The 16,916-nt window shown below is 44.5% G+C and overlaps 2 protein-coding genes across 2 annotated transcripts in view; both read right to left on the bottom strand.

Annotated features, from left to right (window-relative positions):
* Positions 1–16,916, bottom strand: part of LOC143491514 (NACHT, LRR and PYD domains-containing protein 3-like) — a 189,672-nt gene that overhangs the window by 105,004 nt on the left and 67,752 nt on the right. The window lies entirely within an intron of this gene.
* LOC143491486 (NLR family CARD domain-containing protein 3-like) lies at positions 548–9,389 on the bottom strand. Its single transcript, XM_076990528.1, has 6 exons — positions 9,348–9,389; positions 8,578–8,749; positions 8,089–8,411; positions 7,687–7,804; positions 6,960–7,034; positions 548–2,325 (listed from the first exon to the last, which is right to left on the bottom strand). Exons 1-6 carry the CDS (start codon positions 9,387–9,389, stop codon positions 548–550), a joined length of 2,508 nt encoding a protein of 835 aa, XP_076846643.1.

The following is a 16,916-nucleotide window of genomic DNA, read 5'->3' on the forward strand; positions in this document are numbered from 1 at the left end:
TCACTAATGTGTAGTCTCAATTTAGGGTCAAATAGCATTGGAGTTTGTGTTATGTAGTTTGTCTCTCTCTCTCCCTCCCTCTCAATCCCGCACCTCTCTCCCCCTCTCTCTTTCTCTTTTTCCCTCTCTCTCACTCTTACTTTCCCCCTCTGTCCATCTATTAGGTAACATTCAGGTTGTATTCTGTATGCTGCATTTCTGTCATGTCTAACATGTATTGTCTCATATAACCAGTTGTAATGTGCAGTTGTGTTATGCTAATCAGTCTTGTGTTATATGAAATGTGTGTGAATCTATGTTGTTCAGATAACATCATGTAATGTAGATGCTAAAGTCAGTAATTGTATTAAATTGGTTATGCATATTCATGACCTTACACCAACACATTATTATTTCTAATTTATCTGTTTCAATTGTTGGTGGGAGGGATCAATCACCCCAGTACAGAAACTCCCTACAGTGTTACAAGTCTTATTATGATTTTGTACTGATTCTATGATGCTTTTGAGAAACTCCCTCCAGTGCTGTAATGTGTTTATTAAAATACTCACTCAGCTTTCCTGTATGCTGTGACCACTGGCATCAGTCTCAGTAGACATTTCTCTGATGGGTCATATTTACTCAGGACAAACTCATCTAGCTCCTCTTCTGAGTTCAGCAACACAAACACCAGAGCTGACCACTGATCAGGAGAGAGTTTAGCTCCATGGAGACTATTGTAACGTCCTCTGTTCAGGTATGTTTGAACTTCCTGCACTAAAGAATGATCATTCAGTTCATTCAGACAGTGGAACAGATTGATGGATTTTTCTGGAGAGGGATTCTCCCTGATCTTCTCCTTGATGTACCTGACTGTTTCCTCTGTGCTGTGAGAGCTGCTTCCTGTCTGTGTCAGTAGACCTTTTAAGAGAGTCTGATTGGACTCCAGTGAGAGACCCAGAAGGAAGCGGAGGAAAAGGTCTAGGTGTCCATTCTCACTCTGTAAGGCCTTGTCCACTGCGTTCTTAAGGAAGACAGACATTGTTGATCTTTTAATGTCATGTAGGTCTGCAGTGGTTTTATGTTCCAGCACATTTGTATTGTTGGAGCTGAAAGAGAGAAATGCATATAAAGCAGCCAGAAACTCCTGAACACTCAGATGTACAAAGCTGAACACCTTCTCCAGGTGCAGTTCAAACTCCTTTCTGAAGATCTGGGTACACACTCCTGAGTACACTGACACTTCTTTGACATCAATGCCACACTCTCTCAGGTCTTCCTCATAGAAGATCAGGTTGCCCTTTTCCAGCTGTTGGAAAGCCAGTTTTCCCAGTGCCAGAACAATATTTCTAGTCTGGTGAGGATCAGTGTTAGTTTTTCCATGGAACTTTCTGTCCTTGTATTTGATGTGAAAGATCAGGAAGCGTGTGAACATCTGAGTCAGAGTCTTGGGGATCTCTCCACTCTCTGCTTCACCCAATATGCTCTCTAGAACAGTGGCTGCAATCCAACAGAAGACTGGAATGTGGCACATGATGTAGAGGCTTCTTGATGATTTCATGTGTGAGAGGATTTTATTGGCCAGGATCTGATCACTGATTCTCTTCCTGAAGTACTCCTCTTTCTGAGGGCCACTGAACCCTCGTACCTCTGTTACCTGGTCAACACACTCAGGAGGGATCTGATTGGCTGCTGCTGGTCGAGAGGTTATCCAGAGGAGAGCAGAGAGAAGCAGATTCCCCTTGATGAGGTTTGTCAGCAGCACATCCACTGAGGTCGACTCTGTTATGTCCGATAAGCTCTCGTTGTTCTGGAAATCTAGAGGAAGTCGATACTCATCCAGACCATCAAAGATAAAAATGACTTTATAAGCATCACAGTCTATTAACTGTAATGTTTTTGTTTCTGGGAAAAAATGATGAAGCAAATCCATCAGATTCTTTTCTTTCTTGATCAAATTCAGCTCCCTAAAAGGAAGTGGAAATATGAAGCGGACGTCCTGATTGGCTCTTCCTTCAGCCCAGTCCAGAATGAACTTCTGCACAGAGACTGTTTTCCCAATTCCAGCAACTCCTTTAGTCAGCACTGTTCTGATGGGTTTGTCTTTAAAGAGGTCATTACATTTGATGGGTGTCTCTTGTGTTGCTGGTCTCCTGGATGTTGTCTCAATCTGTCTCACCTCATGTTCATTATTGATGTCTCCACTCCCTCCCTCTGTGATGTAGAGCTCTGTGAAGATCTCATTCAGAAGGGTTGAGCTTCCATGATCTGAGATTCCTTCATTAATTTTTTTATATTTCTCAAGTAGTTTGTGTTTGAGCTTTTGCTGAGATCCAGAGATCATCTCTAAAACAGAAACACATGATGACAGTAATTTTATTTGTTTGCACTAAACCCACATGAACTATGCCACCTTCAAATATGCTGATAGTAAATAGTAAATATGTATTTATTTGACATCAAGATCAATAATCTATATGGTCATGGTCTGGTGGTTAGGGAATTGTGGGTTGTGACCAGAGGGTTGTGGGTTTGATTCCCAGGCCTGACGCCATGACTTGAGCAAGACACCTAACCCCAACTGCTCCTTGGGTGCTGGGCTAGGGCTGCCCACCGCTCTTACATGTGTGCACTACAGCCCCCTAGTAATCACTAGTGTGTGTGTGTGTGTGTGTGTGTGTGTGTGTGTGTGTGTGTGTGTGTGTGTTCTGACTGCACAGGTGGGTAAATGAGGAGGACAAATTTCGATTGTGGTGCAAATCACAATTGACATGAAGTGTATTGAACTATAATGTTCTCACAAATAATTATTCTACGAGCATTTAAATGCTGAAGGCTCTTCTAAATTCTTTTTATTGATATATGATTAAACAGTATGTGCTAATGGCTGTAAAATACTTCAACAAATGTTTTATTATGAAGATAAAGTATGAACAGTGTGTTGTTTGTCTATTTGTCTATATACCCCCTAGTCAACTATGAACGTCATAGTCGAATGTACCATTCTAACTGCATGGGGGTGCCCAAGGATGCAGCTAAGCATTAGTTGTTACATGAAATGTCTTTGTTTTCGTTATATATAGCCTTTTTGTCAAATAAAATCATCCTAATTTCTGTTAATAAATATTTAAAATGATGTTTGCGCATTAACAATAGGGATCTTCCTTACTACACATTCATAAATCACACCCTGTAGTTGCACAATCCAAATGAGCGGAGCTGAACACGCTACAGAGAGGTTTGGCGGTCGAACTCCACGGGGGGGGGGGGGGGGGGGGGGGGGGTGGGAGGGGAGCTCTGGCCCCGCCCTCTACCCCTGTGTGGTGCTTTCATGTTCCCTTACTGTCATTCTAACTGTCACTGTCCTGTGTGAATGTGAAGCTGTCAGTCTCCTGTGTGATTGTGTCACTGTCCTGTGTGAATGTGAAGCTGTCAGTCTCCTGTGTGATTGTGTCACTGTCCTGTGTGAATGTGAAGCTGTCAGTCTCCTGTGTGATTGTGTCAGTGTCCTGTGTGATTTTGTCACTCTCCTGTGTGATTGTGTCACTGTCAGTGTCCTGTGTGATTGTGTCACTCTCCTGTGTGGTTGTGATATATATATAAGATACGTGTCACGTTGAGGACCCCGGCCCCTCCCTTTTGGGCGTGTGTAAACGTTGTCCACGTGCTCTGTCTGCGTTTTCGGAACTCCGTGGTGATAGCTTTGTTGTGTGAATAATGTGTCTCACCTGTGAATCGTCTCGTAATCACATGGGGCTAGTGTGGTCTGTCTATTTAATGTGCGCTCGTGCAGTGTCCTGTGCTCGTCGTTGTCTACAGTCTACACGTTGCTGTGTTAGTGTTTCTGTTCTCCGTGCGCTATTGCGCAATATCTGTTTATTAAAGTGACGTCTGTTGCTACAAAGAAGGATTCAGTGTCTCGTCCTTCACGCCGCACCCACCGTCACAGAACGACGAGCCGACCAGAGACACCCGAACATGCCAGGCTACAAGTCAAAGCCCAAGAAGGGCAAGAAGCCCAGCACGCGGCACCACCACGCATCGTCCTCCCCCCCGCGCCGCAACTCCACACCGACTCCGGAGCAGCTGAAGCGGGATCCCGAGTGCTCCTATCTGCTGTGTGCGGCTCGGGAGACCGCTATACCGGAGTTGGCGGAGGAGTACCGCAAGACAGCGGTGCGGGTGTGGCGGGAGAGACATCCCTCGCCTTCCCGGGAGCTCTCGCCTGTAAGGGTCAGTGTCCCCGAGCTATATGGGGCAGAGGGCGAGCTGGGAGAAGACTCCTCCCCGCACCATGAAGCCACGCCAACGTCGGAGCAGCTGAAGCGGGATCCGCAGTGCGCCGACCTGCTGCGGATGGCTAGACAGGCGTCCAGCCCCGAGTGGGCGGTGGTGCTCCGCCAGGAGGCGGTTAAGGTCTGGCTGGCCAGACACCCGTCTCCTCCCCGCGCCCTCTCACCGCTGAGGGTGGGCTCGTGCATCCTCGGAGCTACCGAGTCCCCCCCAGAGAGCGAGTTCGGAGGAGGAGCAGGAAGGAGAGGGCTACCCCCCGTCGCCAGATGACGCGTCCACGGTGGACTACGGCGGAGAGGTAGAGGACTACCCCCCCTCTATATGCGACGCCTCCACCGTGGACTACGGTGGAGAGGAGGAGGAAGAGGAATACCCTCCGTCAGAGGACTCCGCCTCCACCGTGGACTACGGTGGAGGGGACGGAGAGGAATACCCTCCGTCGGAGGACTCCGCCTCCACCGTGGACTACGGTAGGGAGGAGTCGGAGGAGGAATCGGAGGACGATGACTACCTCCCTCCGCCTGTAGGCTCCACTCGCACCGCAGAGGAGGGAGAGGGGGAGTACCCTTCGTCAGAGGGCTCCTACTCCGCGGAGGAGGAGGAGAGCCCTCCCCCCTCTGAGAGGTCTGCGGAGACCGTGAGAGGGAAGCGGACGCCCTCTTCCGCTCGCTCCAGCGACAGTGCTATGGACTGCTCCCGGGGTGGCAGCCCGGAGCAGTCCATGGAGTGGAGCCGGGGAGAAGAGGAAGAGGAGGAAATGGAGACAGAAGGGGACCACCCACACGGCCCGCTCGGCCAGTCCGCCAGCCGCGATGCACCGGGCACGTCTGCCCGCCGTGATGCACCGGGCACGTCTGCCCGCCGTGATGCACCGGGCATGTCTGCCCGCCGTGATGCACCGGGCACGTCTGCCCGCTGTGATGCACCGGGCACGTCTGCCCGCCGCGCTGCACCGGGCACGTCTGCCCGCCGCGCTGCACCTGGCGGAGAGCCCACAGCGAAGGCAGGAGGGGGACTGCCTAACGCAGCACCCGCAGCTCCGGACCTCTCCCCCCTGCTCGCTCTCCTCCTGGCGCGAAGCCTGGCGCCTGTTATGTGTTTGTCTGTGCCAGTGTTCGTCAGTCTTCCCGTGTGTATTCCTAACCCATTTTTCCCATTCGCTCCTCTATGTGTCAATGTGCCTGTGTGCGTGTTTGTGAATGTCCCGTGTAACGTGTCTAACGTCTTTTCCCCTATGTTCCCAGGGAGGGTGTTCTAGGCGATCCGTGGCGGACGCTTCACCTAGGGCAGTCACCTCCCAGACGCAGGACTGAGCGCGTCGGATCCGCCCATCGTCGTGGGTTCAGGGGAATCGGTCCTGTTGGCACATTGAGGACCCCGGCCCCTCCCTTTTGGGCGTGTGTAAACGTTGTCCACGTGCTCTGTCTGCGTTTTCGGAACTCCGTGGTGATAGCTTTGTTGTGTGAATAATGTGTCTCACCTGTGAATCGTCTCGTAATCACATGGGGTTAATGTGGTCTGTCTATTTAATGTGCGCTCGCGCAGTGTCCTGTGCTCGTCGTTGTCTACAGTCTACACGTTGCTGTGTTAGTGTTTCTGTTCTCCGTGCGCTATTGCGCAATATCTGTTTATTAAAGTGACGTCTGTTGCTACAAAGAAGGATTCAGTGTCTCGTCCTTCACGCCGCACCCACCGTCACAATACGGTTATTTTAGCTAGGGCTTCAGACAGTTTTGACAGTTTTATTGCCCCCCAATAAAACTTTAATGCCCCGCCCCCTTATCCGCCATTTTATTACTCAATGTACATTCCTTTGTGCATCCTGAGCATGAGACCTAATTGTAAATTAGTTTAGATGTTTATCAGGAGTCCCTAAACCAAATGCTCTTCTGTGTCTTTGAAGTATGTGTGTGTGTGTGTGTGTGTGTGTGTGTGTGTGTGTGTGTGTGGCAGGTACATAGATTACCCCCCCCCCCCCCCCCCCCAAGTATAAAGCGTGGTTTATACTTGACGCGTCACGTCAAATGACGTAATCGCAGTGGCTCACGATCGGCGCAAGGGTCTCGCGCGTTGTCGATTTTGCAAACAATTTTGTGTGTTTGCATCTTCTTCAATATATCAGTGATGTGTATATTCAGATGTGATCTTCAGTACATAATCAGTGATGTGTATATTCAGATGTGATCTTCAGTACATAATCAGTGATGTGTATATTCAGATGTGATCTTCACTACATAATCAGTGATGTGTATTGTTATGGTCCCCACGGCAACCCCTCTTTTTTGTGTGCTTTTATTTTGAAATCCCTTATTGTGTCTGACTTCATGCCCCACCTTGTACCCCGCCCCCTCCTCATTGTTTTCAGGTGTGTCTCGTTTGGTTCTGTGTTTTATTCAGTGTATTTGTCCTGTGTTTAGTCTTTTGTTATGTGAGTTATTGTAAGTTCCACTAATTTTGATGCTGTGTGTAATCTTGCTGGTCCATGTCTTTAATGTCTTTATGTCTCCCCTGTTCTGTGTATTAATGTTCTCCTTTAGTGTTAGTTGGTGTATTTGGTCACTGTTTGGTTTGTCTTTGTTTTATGTCAGTATATTCTGTGTAGTGTTGGTTGTTTTGTTATTAAACTACTTCAGAGTCCACACTTGTGTCCAGCCTACCTTGCCCAAACGTTACATGTATAAACAGACCTTCACTGAGTGCAGGACTCCCTGAAGATCCTCCAGTCTGAACTGGGATGGTGCTGGAACTGGACTTTTCCTGAACTGGAGGAGAGAACAGTGGAAAATACCAACGTTATTAACATAATTAACTTTGTATAAAAAAGGATTTGCAGCTATGAGAACTGCTGTATTAATTTGTTTTATATACTATACTCTATATATATATATATATATATATATATATATATATATATATATATATATATATATATATATATATAATGTGTTTATATAAGGTTTGGGGCAGGTGTGGGGGAAATGCATAGTAAGAATGCTTCAAAAATAGATGTTAATAGTTTATTTGTCAATTAACAAAATGAATGAAAAGAATCAGTCACGTCTGGCCCCGCCCTCTCCCCCGTGTGGTGCTTTCGTGTGTCACGTCTGGCCCCGCCCTCTTCCCCTGTGTGGTGCATTCATGTGTCACGTCTGGCCCCGCCCTCTACTCCTGTGTGGTGCTTTCATGTGTCACGTCTGGCCCCGCCCTCTACCCGTGTGGTGCTTTCATGAGTCACGTCTGGCCCCGCCCTCTACCCCTGTGTGGTGCTTTCATGAGTCACGTCTGGCCCCGCCCTCTACCCGTGTGGTGCTTTCGTGTTCCCTTACTGTCATTCTAATTCAACAGTGGAAAAGTACAATTTCTAGAATAAGTGCTTATTTGGACATTTGTCTCTTATGTAATGTTATATCTTACCATATGTGATGTTCAGTGTCTTAATCTGATTCCCATGGAGCTGAGGAGCGTTGATGATGCCTCCTGTCTGAGCTGTGATGTTGGTCTGGACTGGAGTGGAACCCTCCATCAGATGTTTCTTCACCAGCAGAATAGAAATAGAATAGAATATAATGCCTTTTATTGTCACTATACCCAGTACAGTGAAATTGTAGCAGCTCCTCCAGTGCAGTAGCAAAAACACCATAGAATACAGTAAATAATACACAGTAAGTACACAATCTTGAATTTACAATATAAATATAAATATAAGTATTGCACATTGGAAATAGTATTGCACGGTGAGTGTCGGAGAGTCTGTGGGGTTGGAGCAAATTTGAGTTTATGTTTGTTATTGCCTTTGGGAAAAAACTGTTCTTGAACCGGTTTGTCTTTGATCTGATCCGGGTGGGAGTTGTCCATGATTATGGATTGTGCTCTGCTGAGACAGCGGGTGGAGTAAATGTCCATTAGGGAGGGCAAAGGGCAGCCAATGATCCTCTGTGCTGTCTTCACTACTCTTTGCAGTCTCTCCTTGTCTGCCATGGTGCAGCTGCCATACCACACTGTGATGCAGTATGTCAGTAGGCTCTTGATGGACGAGCGGTAGAAGGTCAGCAGCAGGTTGGACTCCAGGTTGTGCTTCCTAAGAACCCTTAGGAAGTGTAGTCGCTTTTGAGCCTTCTTGATGGTCGCTGTGATGTTTTCTGTCCAGGAGATGTCATTTGATAGTTGGACTCCAAGAAATCTGAAGGAGTGAACCCTCTCTACACACTCGCCATTAATGAAGAGGGGGGCTGGTTCGATGCAGTGTTTCCTGAAGTCGACAATGATCTCTTTTGTTTTCTTGGTGTTCAGAGTCAGGTTGTTCACTGCACACCAGGTCGACAGATTCAGGACCTCCTCTGTAGGCAGATTCGTCTTCCCTCGAGATGAGTCCGATCACTGTGGTGTCGTTGGCGAACTTGACGATCAGGTTCTTGTTGTGGATCGGACTGCAGTCTTGGGTATAGAGGCAGTACAGGAGGGGGCTCAGTACGCATCCCTGTGGGGAGCCAGTGCTCAGCGTGCGGTAAGAGGAGAGATGTGGGCCAAGTCTCACAGTCTGGGGTCGGTTGGTCAGGAAGTCTTTTATCCAGGCACATGTGAGAGGGGGGAGGCCGATGGTGGTCAGTTTGTTTATTAGGATGTCTGGTATGATTGAGTTGAGGCAGATGGTGGTCAGTTTGTTATTAGGATGTCTGGTATGATTGAGTTGAGGCAGATGGTGGTCAGTTTGTTATTAGGATGTCTGGTATGATTGAGTTGAGGCAGATGGTGGTCAGTTTGTTATTAGGATGTCTGGTATGATTGAGTTGAGGCAGATGGTGGTCAGTTTGTTATTAGTATGTCTGGTATGATTGAGTTGAGGCAGATGGTGGTCAGTTTGTTATTAGGATGTCTGGTATGATTGAGTTGAGGCAGATGGTGGTCAGTTTGTTATTAGGATGTCTGGTATGATTGAGTTGAGGCAGATGGTGGTCAGTTTGTTATTAGGATGTCTGGTATGATTGAGTTGAGGCCGATGGTGGTCAGTTTGTTATTAGGATGTCTGGTATAATTGAGTTAAAAGCTGAGCTGTAGTCCACGAAGAGCATCCAAACGTAGCTCTGCCTCTGCTCCAGTTGACTCAGTGCATAGTGCATCGCTATGGAGATGGCCACTAAACATCAAAATATGAGGATGCCATTAAAAAACGAACTTAGTTTTTCACGTGTGTAATAGCGCCACCCAGAGTCTGACACAGGCCAGTGTGTCTCACAGTCTTTATTGATTGATTTCGGCAGTCAGTGTTATTAAACACTTAAAAACAGCCTATTTCTGTTTAAGCCTTTTTTGTGTTATTAAACAATTATTATATAGTAAACAGAACAGCAAATCATATTTTATTATTTATACAATGCCTGTTCTGTGTGATTAAATACAGCAGAGGACAGTGTGAAGTGTAGAAACTATAATTGGTTAGAATTTGTAAGTCAATCAGTTTGTAGATGGCTGAATGTGAGCAGGTTCAGTACCCAAAGGAACTTTCACATATGAACACATTAACCCATCAAATGATGTTTCCAGTTATCTTTTAATGTTAAGACTAGTGAGAAGGAAACTAGACTGGTAAATAAATTTACTGATGACAATCTGTCACACCTCATTAGCTCCTCCCATAATCATGATGGTATATCATTCCTCATTAGCTCCTCCCCTAATCATGATGGTATATCTCTCCTCATTAGATCCTCCCCTACTGATAATGGTGTACCTCTCCTCATTAGCTCCTCCCCTATTGATGATGGTATAACTCTCCTCATTAGCTCCTCCCCTAATCATGATGGTATATATCTGCTTATTAGATCCTCCCCTAATCATGATGGCATACCTTTCCTCATTAGCTCCTCCCCTAATCATGATGATGTACTTTGTAATCTCCCTCTGACCTTGAGAAGTAATAATTCATCACTCTGTAATCTCCCTCAGACCTTACTGTATATACACTAGGGGTGTATTCAACTAAGGATTTTCATAGTCGAATCTGATTCATCAGCTTTTCCCTTTAGTCAACTAATAGTCGAATCGGGTTTATTATTAGGGTTCACACACGTAGTGTGGGAAACCTATTGTAATTGCTGAGATTTTTAGGGTTCACACACACAGTGTGGGAACCCTATTGTAATTGCTGGTATTTTTCTTATTTTTAGGGTTCACACACATAGTGTGGGAACCCTATTGTAATTGCTCGAGTTTTTCTTCTTATTATTATTATTTTTCAGGCTGTAAAACGCATACTGCAGCCTAGACCGTAAGGCCCAGAAACACCAAACTTGTCAGACAGGTGCACCAGAGGTGCAATGAGGGAAACCCAGACAATGACCCACATTGGCCTGATGGTGGCGCTATAGCGCAGCATTTTGCGTTTTGGTCCATATCTCCTACATTGTAGGTCATAGAAACGAAATTCCACTTCTGATGGATTCCTTGGCTCAAACCAAACAAAAAAGCCTCTAGGACCCTTTAGCTCCGCCCACTTAGATTTCGAGTTAATTTGCATAATGTGCAAAATCGCACACATCTTTGAGCGCGAACTAGTCCCTGGATTTTTCACATACATGCACATATGTGGTATCAAAACGTTCAGAAGAGTCTGAACTTTAAAATGTATCCAACAAAAATGCTAATTTCTTCACTACCTAGTCAGTATAAGCCAATCAAATGAGGGGGCGTAAATTCAATAGTAAATTTTGCGCATATGGAGCTCTAACTTAAGAAAACTTGCATGTAATGAGATGGCACTTCACAGACAGCTTCCCTGTGAGGGTCTGGGGCAGCTTGCAGAGGTTGCCATACCTCACCTGCTAGGGGGCGCTATAACATGCAAAAATTTGCCCCATGCACTCAGATTGGCCGATCCACATGAAACTTGGCAGACATCATCTATGGGCCTCTGGGAACCAGGTCCTAAAGCAGACATGCCATACTTCCAAAATGGCTGACGTAATCGGCCAATCAGTGATCGGCACGCGTTTGACAGGCTTACCATTGGTCGATCTGCACGAAACCTCTTGGGTGTGGACAAGTGCACGCCCCCTATGACATAATCCAGCCGGGTGTCGATTGGCCACTGGGGGGCGCTATTGCAAAAAAAGCAAGTGTATCCCCTACATAATTCCACTTGGGAACATGCAATTGGACTCTTTTGATTCCTTGCAGTAGTGCGAACAACTTTCCCATTACATGTCCTATTAAAAAATGCACAGTTCATTTACAGTTAATAATAGTTTGAAATCATCACTTTTCATACTCCTCCTAGGATTTTCATACTATCATGTCAAGCAAAGTCTTATAATACTCTACAGAGTGTGAAATCAAAAAACAATCCAAAGATTTTGGATTTGAGGACACTTATACCTGCTAAATATTTTTTTAATGGACAGCATCGATACATATAATATTCATATTCTTAAAGCTCTTTCATATTTTATCCAATTCTGACCAAAATGCACAAGCCCATTCAGAATCCCATCCTCAACAAATTTGTCAAGTTTAATCTAAATCGGTTATCGTATGGCTCTACAGTGCAGTATTATATACAATGCATAAAAATGCATGTAAAGTCCCTCTGTCACCTTCTCCTTCTCACACGCACGCAAGCTGAAACTCACACTATCAGTCTCTCTCACACTCTCACCCACATTCCCCCTCCCATCTCTGTGCCCTAAGTAAACATTGCTCTGGCTACCTAGATCTCTCTGTGTCTATTAACCAGGCACACACACATACAGGCGCAAGCAGGCCTTCCTATAGCATTCACAATGACACTTCCCTAGCCATACCCACCCACATCTCAGTGACTAACACATGCTCATACAAACTGATATTCGGCTTCTTTTTTGTCTCTCTCTTACACAAACACACAGACACACACACCTTTATACCTATATGTATGTATAGTTTCTATGTATACTTATGTATGTATGTATTAGTATATGTTGTCATAGTTTGAGTACATACACTACCACACACACACACACTTCTACCTAAATGTATGTATAGTTTGTATGCATATCTGTCCAGTCATAACAGTCATGTCAGTCATTTCAGTCCAGTCATATCAGTCATGTCAGTCCAGTCATGTCAGACATAAGTCATGTCAGTCATATCAGTCATGTCATTACAGTGATGCCAGTCATGTCACTCATTCCAGTTATGTCAGTCATATCAGTCATATTACTTTTGTTCATCATGCCAGTGATGTCATTTCAGTCATGCCAGTCATATCAGTTATGTCAGTCATGCCAGTCATGTCAGTCATGTAATGCCAGGCTTTGCAGACTACATTCATACTTTGAATACACGGGCAGTCATGTTAGGCGTGCAAGGTATACAAGGAGTAAATTAACAAAGCATAGTCTCTGGCTCCCTCAATCTCTCTCTGTCGGTGATATAAAGGCCCAATCATGTATGGACACATGCAGGCCTTCCTATATTGTTCACATAGATGCAGCCCTAGCCAGATGTGCTATTTCTGTGTCTCCCTTTCTGACACACGCAGATGTCATCACACACTATCTGTAGAGCACACACTGGCCAAACCCAAACAGCTTCTTTTCACTTTTCGGTCTAAAGGACCTTTTGGGCTTCCTTTTGCCTATTGAGGCCAAAATATGCCTATTTGTGTGTGAACCCGCCAATCGCCGCTTGCGGCTATATTTCTTCTTATTCTTTTGCCCATTTTTTGACATAAAATGCATCGTGCAGCCTAGACCGTAATGCCTAGAAAACCCAATCTTGGCAAAAAGGTTCAGTTAACTCCAAGGACCAGATTCCCATACAGGGACCCAAATTGGCCTGATGGTGGCGCTATAGCAGAGCATATTGACTTTTTGTCCATATCTCCTACACCGTAGGTCCTAGAACCAAAATTCCAGTTCCTATGCATTCCTTGACTAAATTCAATAGGACAATTAATATACAACCATTAAGCTCCGCCCACTTAGATTTCGAGTTAATTTGCATAATGTGCAAAATCACACACATCTTTGAGCGCGAACTAGTCCCTGGATTTTTCACAGACATGCACATATGTGGTATCAAAACGTTCAGAAGAGTCTGAACTTTAAAATGTATCCAACAAAAATGCTAATTTCTTCACTACCTAGTCAGTATAAGCCAATCAAATGAGGGGGCGTAAATTCAATAGTAAATTTTGCACATATGGAGCTCTAACTTAAGAAAACTTGCATGTAATGAGATGGCACTTCACAGACAGCTTCCGTGTGAGGGTCTGGGGCAGCTCGCAGAGGTTGCCATACCTCACCTGCTAGGGGGCGCTATAACATGCAAAAATTTGCCCCATGCACTCAGATTGGCCGATCCACATGAAACTTGACAGACATCATCTATGGGCCTCTGGGAACCAGGTCCCAAAGCAGACATGCCATACTTCCAAAATGGCTGACGTAATCGGCCAATCAGTGATCGGCACGCGTTTGACAGGCTTACCATTGGTCGATCTGCACGAAACCTCTTGGGTGTGGACAAGTGCACGCCCCCTATGACATAATCCAGCCGGGTGTCGATTGGCCACTGGGGGGCGCTATTGCAAAAAAAGCAAGTGTATCCCCTACATAATTCCACTTGGGAACATGCAATTGGACTCTTTTGATTCCTTGCAGTAGTGCGAACAACTTTCCCATTACATGTCCTATTAAAAAATGCACAATTTATTTACAGTTAATAATAGTTTGAAATCATCACTTTTCATACTCCTCCTAGGATTTTCATACCATCATGTCAAGCAAAGTCTTATAATACTCTACAGAGTGTGAAATCAAAAAACAATCCAAAGATTTTGGATTTGAGGACACTTATACCTGCTAAATATTTTTTTTATGGACAGCATCGATACATATAATATTCATATTCTTAAAGCTCTTTCATATTTTACCCAATTCTGACCAAAATGCACAAGCCCATTCAGAATCCCATCCTGAACAAATTTGTCAAGTTTCATCTAAATCGGTTATCGTATGGCTCTACAGTGCAGTATTATATACAATGCATAAAAATGCATGTAAAGTCCCTCTGTCACCTTCTCCTTCTCACACGCACGCAAGCTGAAACTCACACTCTCAGTCTCTCTCACACTCTCACCCACATTCCCCCTCCCATCTCTGTGCCCTAAGTAAACATTGCTCTGGCTACCTAGATCTCTCTGTGTCTATTAACCAGGCACACACACATACAGGCGCAAGCAGGCCTTCCTATAGCATTCACAATGACACTTCCCTAGCCATACCCACCCATATCTCAGTGACTAACACATGCTTATACAAACTGATATTTGGCTTCTTTTTTGTCTCTCTCTCACACAAACACACAGACACACACACCTTTATACCTATATGTATGTATAGTTTCTATGTATACTTATGTATGTATGTATTAGTATATGTTGTCATAGTTTGAGTACATACACTACCACACACACACACACACACACACTTCTACCTAAATGTATGTATAGTTTGTATGCATATCTGTCCAGTCATAACAGTCATGTCAGTCCAGTCATTTCAGTCCAGTCATATCAGTCATGTCAGTCCAGTCATGTCAGACATAAGTCATGTCAGTCATATCAGTCATGTCATTACAGTGATGCCAGTCATGTCACTCATTCCAGTTATGTCAGTCATATCAGTCATATTACTTTTGTTCATCATGCCAGTGATGTCATTTCAGTCATGCCAGTCATATCAGTTATGTCAGTCATGCCAGTCATGTCAGTCATGTAATGCCAGGCTTTGCAGACTACATTCATACTTTGAATACACGGGCAGTCATGTTAGGCGTGCAAGGTATACAAGGAGTAAATTAACAAAGCATAGTCTCTGGCTCCCTCAATCTCTCTCTGTCGGTGATATAAAGGCCCAATCATGTATGGACACATGCAGGCCTTCCTATATTGTTCACATAGATGCAGCCCTAGCCAGATGTGCTATTTCTGTGTCTCCCTTTCTGACACACGCAGATGTCATCACACACTATCTGTAGAGCACACACTGGCCAAACCCAAACAGCTTCTTTTCACTTTTAGGTCTAAAGGACCTTTTGGGCTTCCTTTTGCCTATTGAGGCCAAAATATGCCTATTTGTGTGTGAACCCGCCAATCGCCGCTTGCGGCTATATTTAGGGTTCACACACACAGTGTGGGAAACCTATTGTTATTGTCGGGTTTTTTCTTTCTTTCTTTCTTTCTTTCTTATTATTATTTTTCTACTGATAAAACGCATACTGCAGCCTAGACCGTAAGGCCCAGGGAGACCAAACTTGGCAGGATGGTGTAGTCTCTTTGCGAGACCGTGCTAAAGCACAGAGACCCACATTGGCCTGATGGTGGCGCTATAGCGCACCATTTTGCGTTTTGGTCCATATCTCCCAAACCGTAGGGCCTAGAAACAAAATTCCACTTCTGATGGATTCCTTGGCTCAAGCCAAACAAAAAAGCCTCAAGAACCATTAAGCTCCGCCTACTTAGATTTTTTGCTAATTTGCATAATATGCAAAACCTACTTTTTTATACTAGTCCCTGGTTTTTTATCGGATCACCACAACCTTGGTGTCAAAATATTCAGGAGAATCTCATTATCAAAGTTGCTTAAAAACATTTTGAGATTTGCATATAGTCTGGCTGTCACATGTCAATCAATAGCTCCGAGGCGTGGCCAAATTTACTTAAACAGCAATATCTCAGCAACGCTTTGACCGATCTTCATAAAATTTTAACAGTTGTTAGGGCACATGACTCCGAGGTCACAGGTCAAAGCTGGCCACGATTGTCCAATAGGGGGCGCTATAACATGGGAAAAACTGTTTCTCAGAAACCATTAGTCACATCAAGCCAAAACTTTACAGGCATCATCAGGGGCCCAAGTGATATCAAGACACACAATGATGACATCATCACTCAAAAAACATGGCCGCCATGAGCCAATAAATTTTTTTTTTAATTAATTGGCCATTTGACAGACTTACCATTGGCCAAACAACATGAAACCTCACCAGTGTGCATATCTCAGGACTGTGTCTTGCTGTGCAGTTTTGAAACATTTGGCCACTAGGTGGCGCTATTTGTGAAAATCATGCATAACTCCTCCAAATTTTCACTTAGGAACATGCAACTTGTTTATGTTTATTCCTTGCAGTAGACCTGACAACTTTGCAATTACAAGTCCTATTAAAAAATGCATACTTTTGTCACATTCATCAATTGTTTGAAAATAGCTATTTACAAACTAGTCATAGGAATTTGATCCAATTATGGAAAAATTGCTATAAGCATAATCAGTAGACTCTGTAGGTAAAAAGTGATTAAAAAAATTTTGGATTTTTATTTTTCTGATTGGTCCATTTACCCATTATATCATTGTGGCCATGCCATTTATGATCTATATTGCTATAACTCATAAACCATGTATGCAATCAACTCCCAATTTGAATGGCTTTTATATCCTGAAGTCCTTGTGAGGTATGCCAAGTTTGGTTCAAATTGGCCTGTCGGGGGCGCTACAGTACCCAAAAACATAAGAAAACATAAAAACTCATGCTGCAATCTTGTTATGCAGAATACAGACAATTAATTGGTCTTGTATGATCCAGATCAATAAGTTCTATAACATTGC

This window comes from Brachyhypopomus gauderio, unplaced genomic scaffold, assembly GCF_052324685.1.
Source record: "Brachyhypopomus gauderio isolate BG-103 unplaced genomic scaffold, BGAUD_0.2 sc76, whole genome shotgun sequence".
Lineage (NCBI taxonomy): Eukaryota > Metazoa > Chordata > Actinopteri > Gymnotiformes > Hypopomidae > Brachyhypopomus > Brachyhypopomus gauderio.

Excerpts from the sequence above, each read along its gene's own strand:
- LOC143491486 (XM_076990528.1), bottom strand. The coding sequence starts at position 9,389 with ATGCACTATGCACTGAGTCAACTGGAGCAGAGGCAGAGCTAC. Across the intron at positions 8,750-9,347 it reads TGGAGCAGAGGCAGAGCTAC|GGATGCGTACTGAGCCCCCT; the intron begins GTTTGGATGCTC and ends GGCTCCCCACAG. Across the intron at positions 7,035-7,686 it reads GACACTGAACATCACATATG|TTCAGGAAAAGTCCAGTTCC; the intron begins GTAAGATATAAC and ends TCTCTCCTCCAG.